The sequence below is a fragment of the Bubalus bubalis genome, chromosome 9, assembly GCF_019923935.1.
Source record: "Bubalus bubalis isolate 160015118507 breed Murrah chromosome 9, NDDB_SH_1, whole genome shotgun sequence".
Lineage (NCBI taxonomy): Eukaryota > Metazoa > Chordata > Mammalia > Artiodactyla > Bovidae > Bubalus > Bubalus bubalis.
This window is the reverse complement of record NC_059165.1, coordinates 97544023-97557735: the sequence shown is the minus strand read 5'-3', so window position 1 is coordinate 97557735 and position 13713 is coordinate 97544023. Positions and strand designations below refer to the sequence as shown.

The window sequence follows — 13713 nt, the reverse complement described above, 5'->3', positions numbered from 1 at the left end:
AATAATTGTTTTATTGGTGGTGGGAATGTTCTACTGTACCAGATTGGGTGTTGTCTGTAACCCATGCATCAAGTCATTAGTGGGGTTGGGTAGCTGCTGCTATACATGTTGGTATAATCTGCTTATAATTGTTGGATTTGGGTTTTTAAAAATCCTTAAGGGCATCCCCGGTGGCTTAGTGGTAAAGAATCCACCTGCAATGCAGGAGACCTGGGTTCCATCCCTGGGTCAGGAAGATCCCATGAAGAATTAAGTGGCAACCCACTTCATTATTCCTGCCTGGAAAATCTTATGGACAGAGGAGCCTGGCAGACTACAGTCCATGGGGTCGCAAAAGAGTCAGACATGACTTAGTGACTAAATAACAAAAATCCTGTACTCCTGTTTTTATAAAATTGTATTTCATGTCTCTGATGTGCTTAAGTATTATTTCTTGACTTGTGTTGAAGTAAGTGTAATGGTTTTTGCAAAAGCCCTGAGAAATAGGTACTGCCAATAACACCCTTTTGCATATGGGCAATCTGAGGCAAGGAAGTTTAATGTTACTTGTTTGAAGTCAGCTCATTAACAAGTTGTAATGCCTTTTTTGTTGTTTATTTTAAATATTTATTTATCTGGCTGTGCCATGTCTTAGTTGGGCATACAGGATCTTTAGTTGCATCGTGTGGACTCTAGTTCCCTGACCAGGGATGGAACCTGGGCCCCCTGCTTTGGGAACACAAGTCTTACCCACTGGACCACCAGGGAGGTCCCTGTGCCCGTGTTTCAAGTGTCAGGCCCTGTTCTGTGCCCTGAGTCTATAGCAATGAATCAGGATTTTTGCCTTTATGGTGATCACATTCTACATGGGATGAAGACACGTGATAAACAAATGAATAAATATGTGGTATATCGGCAGTCAATTCAGTGCCCCCAAATTTCAGTATGGTGATGATGACAGGGATGTGGGGGTTCATTGAATCTATTTTATGGATAGGGAAAACCTGTTGCTTAAGGGGACATTATAGAGCAGAGATGTAAATTCCCTGCAAGTGTGTGCCACGTTCTAATGTGTGCAAGAGGACCTGAGGCAGTTCAGAGGTCATGAAAAAAGAATTTTGCTTGCTAGGGCCAGTGTGGCTGGAATCTGGCAAGCTTAGGAGTCACAGAAGGTGGTAAGGTCGGAGCTGGATTGGGATCCTTTTCACAGAGGCATCTTGTAGGTCAACTGGAAAGACTTTGCCTTTTATTCTCTGTGGAAGGTCAGTGGAGGGTTCTGTATAGAGAAGTAACAACTATTCCATCTCTGTTTTAAAGAATCATATTGGCTTTTGGGTTGGTTGGCTAAGTAGAGGGATAGGATACAAAAACAGAAATCTGTTAGAAGTTCATTGCTGAGTTCAAGTTAAGTATAATGATGTCCAGTTGCTGTATTTAAAATGGATAACTAACAAGGACTTACTGTATAGCACATGGAACTCTGCTCAATGTTATGTGGCAGCTTGGATGGGAGGAGAGTTCAGGGGAGAATGCATCCATGTATATGTATGGCTGAATCCCTTCACTGTTTACGTAAAATTACCACAACGTTGTTAATCACCTATAGCCCAATACAAAATAAAAAGTTTATAGAGTTTGAAAATAAAAAAGTAACAGTATAAGTATTGGGTTGGCCGAAAAGTTCACTTGGGTCTATCTGTAAGATCTCAGGAAAAAGCCAAATGAACTTTTTGGCTAACTAGCAAGGGTATTTTGAGAGTCACATTGAATATGGCTGTAGTTTCATTTTCACTTCGGATAAGTGGTTCCTTATCATCCCACAATTTGTTTAACAACAGCTGATGTACAGTTTTTGGACTTACCCCGATTTCCCTGATTTACTTGTTTCCACTTACCCCGATTATGAACAGTGCTGTTCTAAGAAAATGTATAACACGCTTTCTGGAGTGTTGGTGAGTTAGTTATTCCAGGAGTATGAAATTGTTAGGTTGTAAGGTCTGTGCATGTTCAGTTTATCTTAATGCCAAAGGTGTTTCTAAGTGTTTGTGTAATGGTTTGTGTGTGGTATCATTTAAAACAGGTATTGGTGAACTTCAGCAAAGTGTTTAACTCATACTTTGTTGTTTACTTGCTAAGTCATATCCGACTTTTTTGCAACCCAAGGGACTGTAAACCGCCTGGCTCTTCTGCCCATGGCATTTCGATTTCCCAGGCAAGAATACTGGAGTGGGTTGCCATTTTCTTCTCCAGGGCATCTTTCCAAACCAGTGATCAAGCCCATGTCTCCTACATTGGTAGACATGTTTTTTTGCCATTGAGCCACCAGGGAAGCCTTAACTCATGTACCGTAAATTGTCACATGAACTCATCTGTGTAAGCAGGTAAGAAAAATGTTTTACATGTTTTAGCATTCCTGATAACTCCTTCTTGCCAAATAACAAACCTTGCCTAACTCCCCACGAGTGACCGGTGTTCTGGCTCTGACAACATGGCTTGGATTTTTATTTTTGGACCCTATACAAATGGAGCCAAACAGTATACGTTCTTTAGTATCTATCTTAATTTACTCAAAATTTTTGTGAAACTGATCCATATTGTTTTGAGTTCCTCTAGATAGTAGTACATTTTATTGTGTTCCATTGTTTGAATATTCCAGTTTATTTAAGCAGTTTGTGTTGGTGGACATTTGACTTCTCAGTTTGAGGCTATTGTAAATAGTGCTGCTATGAGCATATTTTAATATTTCTGATCGTGCATAAATGCGGGAGTTTCTGTTGGGTTTATACCCTGGACTAATATCACTGGGTTATACGCGATGCATATTTCACAAATGATGCCAGTTTTCCAAAGTGTTTGTAGATAGTTTTCCAACAGGCTCTTTTATGGAATTGGATCAGATGATACCAAATTTGCCTGCCTTTTTCATACTGATTTATATATTCCAGATGTGGGCCTTATGGCTGGATGTTTTGCAAGTAATTTTCCCCATTCTGACTTGTCTCTTCAGTGTTTTAATTGTTATCTTTTGATGAAATAAGTTCTTAATTTTAATGTCATCTAATCTTTATGGGCATCCTCCTCTTGTGTAATTAACGTTTACTTACCCTGAGGGCAAGAAGATATTCCACGTTTTTTTCTATAAGTTTTATTGTTTTTGTGTATACATTTAGATCTGTATCTTGGAACTGATTTTTTGTGTTAGAGTGTGAAGTAGGATTAAGTTTTATTTTTTCCATATTAACCCAACATCATTGATTTTAAAAGTACATCTTCACATCAGGAATTTTCTACCTTTGTCGTATACTGAATTCCATAGGGATTGGGTCTAAATTTAGGCTTAATTCTATTCTACTGTTCTATTTGTTCACACACCATGCCACAGTGTTTAAATTATAAATAAGAAGCTTTATAATAAGTCTCGGTATCTGGATGGACTAGTTTCTCCTCATGGTTTGTCTTTTTCAGTCTTTTCCTAGGTATTGTGTGTGTGTGTTTGGGGGAGGTTATGTGTACTTCTCTGTTAACTTGTCCATCTCCATAATACTAGCTTGTTGGTATTTTTATTGGCATTGCCTTGAATTTGTAAGTTAACTTGGTCAGGAATTAATATCTCTATAATGTTAAGTTGTCTTATCCAAGAACAAGGGATGTTTTCCCATTTGTTCAAGTCTACTTTAGTGTTTTTCAGGAATGTTTAAAAATTTTCTTTTACAAGTATTCTAGTCTCATTAGGTTTTCCTTAAGTATTTAATCTTAGATTGTTAATTAAAATTTCTCAACCATTATGTCATCACAGCTTTTGTATGTGAGAGCTACTAATACTGTATCTTGATTTTATAATTTGCTGCTTCACTGAATTCTTTCATTTTATTATTTATTTTCTGGGATATTCCAGGATACTACTGTATCGTCTACAGATTGAGTGAGCTTTGCTTGTTTATCAGTCTTTTAAAAAATACTTATTTATTTTTGCTGTGCGCTCTTAGTTGTGGTTTTGAACTCTTTCAGCATGCAGACTCTTGGTTACAGCATGCATGTGAGATCTAGTTCCCCAGCCAAGGATCAAACCCAGGCCCTCTGCATTGGAAACATGGAGGCTTACCCATTGGACCATCAGGGAAGTCCCTGTTTGTCAGTTCTTAAGCCTCTTAATTTTTTTTGCCTGTGTGGTTGCATTGGCTAATACCTCTAGTATGATAATAGAGGGCATTTTTGTATTGTTCTAGGGGTAATACCCTGTTTTTCCATTGATTAAGATAAATGTCTTTTAGAATGAAGTATACAGTTGACCCTTGAACAACATGGGGGTTAGGGACACTGACACTCCATGTAGTAAAAAATCCGTGTATAACTTTTTTGGTCCTCCATATCCATGATTCCACATCCAAGGATTCAGTTGCAGATTGTGTGGTACTGCAATACGTATTTTTTGAAGAAAATCCCTGTGTAAGTGGACTCCTGCAATTCAAACTCATGTTATTCAAGGATCAATATTTTATCATATTGAGAAGGTATTCTATGTTCTTAAATATTTTATCATAGATGTGTACTGTATTTTGTCAGAGTTTTTCTGAACATCTGTGAGGAGGATTGTGATTCTCTTCCTCTGATTTATTAATATATTAATAAATTTTCAACACTCAATAAATTTTGTGTCCCGAGAATGAATTTTATTGGCCATGGTATATTATTTTCTTAATGTGTTGTTGGATTGTTTGCTAGTATTTTGTTGAGAATTTTGCATTGGTATTCATGAGTAATTGATACATGGTTTCTTAGAACTGTCTTTCTGGTTTGGGTTTTAGTATTATGGCTGCTTCATGAGAGGACTTAGAAATTTTTTCCTCTTTTTCAGTACTCTGGAATAGTTTGTACAGCATTAGGACTATGTGGTTTTTGGAAAATTAGATAGAATTCCCTATGAACCATCTGAGTGAACTGTTTTTTAATGGTATATTTTCTTAGGAACTTTTTATGGAAGTTAGTCTGTGTTAAGTTTTCTAACCTGAATGGAGTCAGCATTGGTAATCTGTATTTTCCTGGGGAATAGCTCATTTCATCTAGCATAGAGGTCAGTAAAGTGGTCATATGATTTAAAAATATTTTTTGATTGAATGGTCATCACAAATGACCATCACATTCGATGGTCATTTCTCCTTTCCTGCACCCTTTCTACTTGCAGTGCTCCATGCAGGTCTTTGGGTGCTTGGTGTCAGTAATTGTGCATTGGTGAGTGAAGGTACTGAGTGTTTTGCAGATCAAAAGTTTTCCTCAGCTCACTAGTGAAGGAATAGCAATTACTGAGAAGCTCTTGCCTAGATTTGGAGGAAAAAATAAATGTACCCTAGAGGCCAGGCCCAAGGGGAAAAGAGTACTTTTTCTCAGCATTGACTAATGTAAGACTGTTTCTTTAATTACGAGCCCTGGGAATCCAACACAGCTACTCCATCAGCCCAGTTCCAACATCATGTGAGTTAACAGGACAGAAGGAAACTGAATTCCCACCTGCACCTAAGTGCCCCAGAGCTCTTGCATCTCATTGCACTTTTCTGCCAGTTCTTGGGACAGACCTGCTACCTTACACAGTCTCTCTGGAGGGGACTTCTAATTATATTCTTACTCAGTCTTCATGTCTCATTATGGCCTGAGTTCTTGGGGCTTCTCCTACAGGAACCAGCTCTATCTTGTGTAATGTCTGGGTAACTCCAACCCATTCTGGATTTTTTTCTCTCTAAAGAACCAGTGAATATCAATTAAGGGCCTCATACTGGATTGGGCTTTGGGAAGAAAGACATGATGCTGTCCCTAAAGGAGTAAAGATCTAAGAGGAGATATCAGATCAGATCAGATCAGTCGCTCAGTTGTGTCCGACTCTTTGTGACCCCATGAATCGTGGCATGGCAGGCCTCCCTGTCCATCACCAACTCCCGGAGTTCACTGAGACTCACGTCCAACGAGTCCGTGATGCCATCCAGCCATCTCATTCTGTCGTCCCCTTCTCCTCTTGCCCCCAGTCCCTCCCAGCATCAGAGTCTTTTCCAGTGAGTCAACTCTTCACATGAGGTGGTCAAAGTACTGGAGTTTCAGCTTTAGCATCATTCCTTCCAGAGAAATCCCAGGGCTGATCTCCTTTAGAATGGACTGGTTGGATCTCCTTGCAGTCCAAGGGACTCTCAAGAGTCTTCTCCAACACCACAGTTCAAAAGCATCAATTCTTCGGTGCTCAGCCTTCTTCACAGTCCAACTCTCACATCCATACATGACTACTGGAAAAAGCATAGCCTTGACTAGACGAACCTTTGTTGGCAAAGTAATGTCTCTGCTTTCTAATATGCTATCTAGGTTGGTCATAACTTTCCTTCCAAGGAGTAAGCATCTTTTAATTTCATGGCTGCAGTCACCATCTGCAGTGATTTTGGAGCCCAGAAAAATAAAGTCTGACACTGTTTCCACTGTTTCCCCATCTATTTCCCATGAAGTGATGGGACTGGATGCCATGATCTTTGTTTTCTGAATGTTGAGCTTTAAGCCAACTTTTTCAGTCTTCACTTTCACTTTCATCAAGAGGCTTTTTAGTTCCTCTTCACTTTCTGCCATAAGGGTAGTGTCATCTGCATATCTGAGGTTATTGATATTTCTCCCAGCAATCTTGATTCCAGCTTGTGTTTCTTCCAGTCCAGCGTTTCTCATGACGTACTCTGCATATAAGTTAAATAAACAGGGTGACAATATACAGTCTTGACGAACTCTTTTTCCTATTTGGAACCGTGTAAATGATAAATAAGATAGCTAATATGGCCTGTTAATCCATTAACAAGGACCCGAGGAGGTATGTTGAACTTTTGGAGTTCAAAGACAGCTGTATTGAAGAGATGACACAAGCTAAGCTTAGAAGGTTTATTTATAGTTTTCAAGATCAGATTTAAGTAAGCATGTCAATCATGAGTGCAAAGGCAAAGAAAATCATGCATCACATTCTCTGACATGTAAAAAAGGACAGTCTTGGAAGTAGAAAATAAAACTAGAGGGGTAACATGGGACATTATATAACACATACACATACATCAGGACTTTATCAATCTCAGTTTCAATGTTAATTGAGATTGATAGAGATATGTTGACATTTGGTGAGATTCAGTTTAGGAAAGTAGCCTGTGCACGCTTTTTAGTAGATGGAATTGACGGGAGCCTGTTCATAATTGCTGCATAATAAACTACCTGAAACAGTGGTGTAAAAGAACCACCACTTGTTTAGTTTACAGTTCTGTTGGTTGACAGTTGGGACTGTGCTTAGCTGGGCTTACTAAGGTGCTTGCAGTCGACTGCTGGTTTGGCTTAGGGGTTACTTGCTCCTCATTCTGGTCTCATCCTCCAACAGTCTAGATGGCCCTTGTGAGTTGGGGCTTTGTACATATGATGCTGGGGGGTTCTAGAAGAGCACAAGCTCCACTGTGCAGGTGCTTTTCAAGTGCCTGTATGTGTCGTGTTTGCCTGCACCGCATTGCCCAGTGCTGGTCACGTGGGTGAGCCCAGGGTGGAAGAATCTTCAGAGCTACAAAGAAGGGAAGTGGGTACAGGAAAGGGAAGAAATGGTACCTTTTTTTGCAGTCACCACAAGCCCAGTGTTCTAGTGCAAGGATTTCAAATGAGAGAGGATAACTTTATATAGATGTAATTAACATATAAGGAAGGGGCTTTCCTGGTGGTCGAGTGGCTAAGAATCCACCTTGCAATGCAGGGGACATGGGTTCAATCCCTGGTTTGGGAAGATCCCACATGCTGCTGAGCAACTAAGCCCATGCACCACAACTATTGAGCATGCATTCTGGAGCCTGTGCCGTGCAAAAAGAGAAGCCACCGCATGAGAAGCCCATGCATCACAATGAAGAGTAGCTCCTGCTTTCTGCAACTAGAGAAAGCCCTCATGGAGCAATGAAGACCCAGTGCAGCCAAAATAAGTCTTTAAAAATTCGACATGTATGAAGCTGCACATTCTTAAAATATATACTGAGATAAGTTATGACCTATATATACACTTGTGAAACCATCACAGAGTCAAGATGGTGATGCCCCCAAATATTTCCTTATGTCCCTTTTAATGCTTCCCCATCATTCCCCAGGCAACCAGTGAACAGACAAGGCTCATGTCCTCTGGAACTAAAATTTGTTCATCAGTTCAACAAATGTCCATTAATGCTTCTGTACCAGACCTAAGGCCCCATTCTCCCTGTAAGAAGAGGCTCGTATCTTAGGTCCGTTCTATTTGGGGCCTTTGGAAAACCAGGGTCTCAGTTCAGTTGAGTTCAGTTCAGTCGCTCAGTCGTGTCCGACTCTTTCAACCCCATGAATCGCAGCATGTCAGGCCTCCCTGTCCATCACCAACTCCCGGAGTTCACTCAGACTCATGTCCATCGAGTCAGTGATGCCATCCAGCCATCTCATCCTCTGTCGTCCCCTTCTCCTCCTGCCCCCAATCCCTCCCAGCATCAGAGTCTTTTCCAATGAGTCAACTCTTCGCATGAGGTGGCCAAAGTACTGGAGTTTCAGCTTTAGCATCATTCATTCCAAAGAAATCCCAGGGCTGATCTCCTTCAGAATGGACTGGTTGGATTTCCTTGCAGTCCAAGGGACTCTCAAGAGTTTTCTCCAACACCACAGTTCAAAAGCATCAATTCTTCGGCGCTCAACTTTCTTCACAGTCCAACTCTCACATCCATACATGACCACAGGAAAAACCATAGCCTTGACTAGACAGACCTTTGTTGGCAAAGTAATGTCTGCTTTTCAATATGCTATCTAGGTTGATCATAACTTTTCTTCCAAGGAGTAAGCGTCTTTTAATTTCATGGCTGCAGTCACCATCTGCAGTGATTTTGGAGCCCCCCAAAATAAAGTCTGACACTGTTTCCACTGTTTCCCCATCTATTTGCCATGAAATGATGGGACCAGTTGTCATGATCTTAGTTTTCTGAATGTTGAGCTTTAAGCCAACTTTTTCACTCTCCACTTTCACTTTCATCAAGAGGCTTTTTAGTTCCTCTTCACTTTCTGCCATAAGGGTGCTGTCATCTAGATATCTGAGGTCACTTATTTTTTTCTCTTCATTTTCCTTTCATCAGTTGTCTGAATCATAGTAAATTTCTGATTTTCATTCAGGAGTGATTTTGTTCTTAACGGATATTTGGCAATGTCTGGAGATAATTTTTTTTAAATCTTTTTTGAATGGGATGTGAGAGTGGGGGAAGCTACTGGTGTCTAATGTATAAGGCCACGAATGCTGCTAAGCACCCTACAATGTATAGGGCAGTGCCCCTGCTCCTCCCTCACCCTCTGTTCCAAGAATTATCTGGCCCCAAATTTTAACAGTAGCCAGGTTGAAAATCCCTGTGATATAGTAAATGTCTCTACCCTTGTAACTAATTGAAAGATGGAGGACAATCATACTGTTCCAGGCTTATTAGGATGGTCCTATCTTGGCTTCATCTTATTCTAATTCTCCAGGTCACCAGGGCCAGGGGTTCCATAGAATGATTGGAAGCTAAAACGTTGTATTGAATAAAGTGATTTTTTTTTTTTTTCCACCAGTAGCAATCAGTTTGTATCTCAGCCTCAGACCCCTGCTGGAGAAGAATGCAGCTGTGCAGACCTTTCTGGAGTCCAGGATCCTGCCAATAGGTGTACCTCTTTTGGTACAAGATGGGGGCATAAATAAACATGTTCATAAATATGGTAGCTACTGCTTTTTGCAAATGTGTGCATTTGATGTTAATTTTCTATAATCACCCCAGCAATTATTTAATATCAATGAAGAATCTGAGACTGCTTATAAACAGTACTAAATTGCTTTAGTTATGTCCAACTTTTGTGACCCAATGGACTGTATAGCCTGCCAGGCTCCTCTGTCCAAGAGTAAGTGAGAAAGTTATAATTCAACCATTGGAGTCTGCCAGGATCCAAATCAGGTATTCACTAAGAGGGTTCAACATTCCTCAGGTCAACCCAAGGCAGGTTTTAATTTTTTACCCTCATTTCAAGAGAATCTCCCCTTGGGGCTGAACTGTATAAAGGATGCTCTGCCTTCCCAGTTAACTGTTGCAGGGAGTCCTGGTCCAATTCTTAGTCTCTAGATCCAGGGAAGTTCTCTCCTGGACTCTGCAGATCTGATCTTCGGCATGTGGTGCTCTGGACTGAGCCTTGGACAGGCTGCTGCTCCTACATGATGTCCTCAGTGCTGTGAGTCAGCTCTGGAAATTCACTCAGCTTCTTCTAAACCCATATCCTGATCAACCCTCTACAGCTTTTCCACCTGGTCTGGTGATAATGGATCCCTTTGTACCTTCACCATGGTGAGCATGGACCTAGATGGCCCTCATGGATCTTCTGATACTTAATGCCAAACACTGTTCTGAATTCTCTTATGTATAATGTTTAATCTCCATTGGAACTCTGAAGGAAATATGGTACACAGAAACACAAAGAGGTTAAGTAACATGCATGAGATTGCACCCTTAGTGAATGAGGAAGAGAGATTAATCCAGAGCCCTCTTGACCTCTGTGATCTGCCCTACCTCAAAATACGGTAAGTGCTATGGAAATGAATGAACAGTAGGATGGTGGTCAGGTTTGGGCTCTCTGAAGAGCTGACAGTTTCTCTTTGAAGCCTAGCATGTGACAATTCAGGGAAGTGTGGACCAGCGAAGGAAGACAGTGAGTAAAATGTTTTGGACCTTTATTTTAGATCAAATGGGTCGACAGAGACCAGAGTTTCCTTTTTCTGAAAGTAGAAACTGCACTGAGTTTCCTAAAGAAGTTTCTCATTAAAGTCCGGAGTATAGGTCAATGGCCAACACCAAAGCATGACTCAATAAGAGTAAAATCTTACAGGGTGAGGGAGGTTGGTATGAGACAGTCCAAACAATGGTTTTCAGACCAAGACTAGGAAAAAGCATAGTCCAGCAGGCACAGTGCTAGAAGTTTGAACATAACTGAGAGGGTTTAAAGGTGAGCCAATGTGTAAATTTTTGTGGTCATTCTTGTCCTCTCCCCATCTGCATTTCTTGACTTGCTTTTTTCTCCCTTGATGCTTATAGGACTCAATCCTTGGAATGATTTGTTTCCATGAGAAGTTTAGTTATTGATTGGTCATTCTTTTTCCTTGGTAGATGGTGAGCATTTTAGTGTGTGGCTTCAACTTTGTCTTTGGCTCAGAAATATTTTCTTCTAGTATATCATCAGTAGTGTTTGTTTTCTGTGTCTTCAGATTACACCTTCATGGACACCAGTTATCAGCACTTGGGATCTCCGTTGCCTGCCCTTAACTTCCATTATCTCACTGAGAGTATGTTCCTCTAGTGAAAAGTCTCCTTAGAGCCCCCTTCATGTCCCTGTTCCTCAGACTGTAGATGAAGGGGTTCAGCATGGGGGTGACTATTGTGTACATCACCGAGGCTATTGAACCCTTTCTGGAGGGATGGGCTGTTCCTGAAGTGAGGTAGACCCCAAGGCCTGCGCCATAGAACAAGGAGACAACTGAGAGGTGAGACCCACAGGTGGAAAAGGCTTTATACTTCCCCCCAGAAGATGACATGCCCATTATGGAGAAGATAATTCTAGAATAAGAGAAAAGGATCCCAGTCAGGGGAATAATACCCAGCAAGCCAGTTACAAAATACAGCACAATGTCATTGACAAGGGTGTCAGAGCAGGCAAGCTTGAGAATTTGAGCAAGTTCACAGAAGAAGTGGGGGATTTCTGTCTCTTTGCAGAAAGATACCCTCAAAACCATCAAACTTTGCAACAAAGAATATGTCAGGCAGATCAGCCAAGAAAGCAGAAGCAGGAGACCACAAAGGTAAGGGTTCATGATGACTGTGTAGTGCAGGGGGTGACAGATGGCCACGAACCGGTCATAGGCCATCACTGTCAGTAGCAAATTATCCAGCCCAGCAAAGGTCATGAAAAAATACATCTGGGTAAGGCATCCTTCATACGTGATGCCTTTGTTCTGCTTCTGGATATTCACTAACATCTTGGGGACTATGGTGGAGGTGAAACAGATGTCAGTGAAGGACAGGTTGGAGAGGAAGAAGTACATGGGGGTGTGGAGGTTGGACTCAGAGATGATGGCCAGGATGATGAGCAGGTTCCCTGTAACACAGACTAGGTACATGGACAGGAACAGTCCAACGAGGAGGGGCTGAAGGTCCACATCATCCGAGAGCCCCAGAAGGATGAATTTTGAAATAACTGTCTGATTCTCTGTTTCCATATAAGCTATGGAAATTGCCTTATGGAAAGAGGCAAGAATAGTGTTCAAACAATGACAAAACAGGAATGTGCCATATACTTGAAACTCATTCATTCAAGTCTTATGTCTTATCTATGAGTTTTCTTTAGTTGACCAAGATCTCAATAATACCTTCCTTTTTTTGACCTCTACTCCTTGGAACATCTCTTTAAAAATTGAACATTCCAGGGCTTCCTTGGGGGTCCAGTGGTTTAGAATCTGCCTGCCAATCCAGGGGGACATGGGTTCGATCCCTGGTCCAGGAGGGTTCCACATGCCGTGGAGCAACTAGGTCATTGAGCCACAACTACTGAAGCCCATGTACACTAGAGCCCCTGCTCTGCAGCAAGAGAAGTCACTGCAATGAGAAACCTACACACTGCAACTAGAGAGGAACCTCAGCCTGCTGCAACTACAGAAAGCCTGCATGTGGCAGCAAAGACCCAGTGTAGCCAAGAATAAATTAATAAATTTTAAAAAATGAATGTTCTATGAATTCACTAGTGGTCCAGTGGTTAAGAGTCTGCCTTCCAATGTGGGGGATGCAGGTTTGATTCCAGGTCGGGGAACTAAGGTCCCATATGGCATGGAGCATGGACTATAGAGCCCATGTGCCACAAGAGCCCAGGTGTTGCAAAAAAAGATCCAGTGTGCCACAACTAAGACCAAATACAGCCAATAAATAAATAAATATATATTTAAAAACATGAATGTTCTACACCATGCAGAGCTTTCTTTCATCTTCCCTGACTCACGACTGTTCCTTTGCTCCCTAATTCCTGTGAAAGTACCAGCCTCATGACCATCTCTTTCCTGCCTTGCAGTTGTGGTCTCTTCAAGTCCCAGGGAAAGGTGGAGAGGAGATCATTGGGAGTTACAAAATTAAATGATATTTTCTTATCCTCATGCCGTTTGCTTGAAACAGGATCTTTAAGCAGACCATTCTCTGTCTCAAGTTTGACTTGGAAAAGGATACCATGAAAAAGCTTTATAGATAATTCCTCCATTATCATATAGTAGGTTCTCTATTACTATCCCAATTGATCCCTCTATTATTGTCATAATGATCAATGTAGCATAATGCACCCTAATTCCAAAGGCAAAATCAGAGCCCCACCATAACTGTTCCCAGCAGGTTTGTGTTGTAGTTCTTTACATTTTTTCAGGTTGAGAAGACTATGCCTTTTCTGTTGCATTGCCATTTCATAACCTAAGCACTTAGTATAGTACTTGGTATATAATGTGTGTGTGTGCTTAGTAGCTTCAGTCATGTCTGATTCTTTTCGACCCTATGGACTGAAGCCCACCAGGCTCCTGGGATTCTCCAGGCAAGAATATTGGAGTGGATTGCCATGCCCTCCTCCAGGGGATCTTTTCAGCCCAAGGGTCAAACTCTGTCTGCGTCTCCTGCATTGCAGGTGGATTCTTTCCCCACTGGGCCATCTGGG

General features: G+C 41.3%; 1 protein-coding gene across 1 annotated transcript; it reads right to left on the bottom strand.

The window, feature by feature from the left end:
- Positions 1–11308: 11308 nt before the first annotated feature.
- Positions 11309–12247, bottom strand: LOC102402148 (olfactory receptor 7D4-like). The gene has a single exon (XM_006057441.3). It carries the CDS (start codon positions 12245–12247, stop codon positions 11309–11311), a length of 939 nt encoding a protein of 312 aa, XP_006057503.2.
- Positions 12248–13713: the final 1466 nt, after the last annotated feature.

Excerpts from the sequence above, each read along its gene's own strand:
- LOC102402148 (XM_006057441.3), bottom strand. The coding sequence starts at position 12,247 with ATGGAAACAGAGAATCAGACAGTTATTTCAAAATTCATCCTTCTGGGG.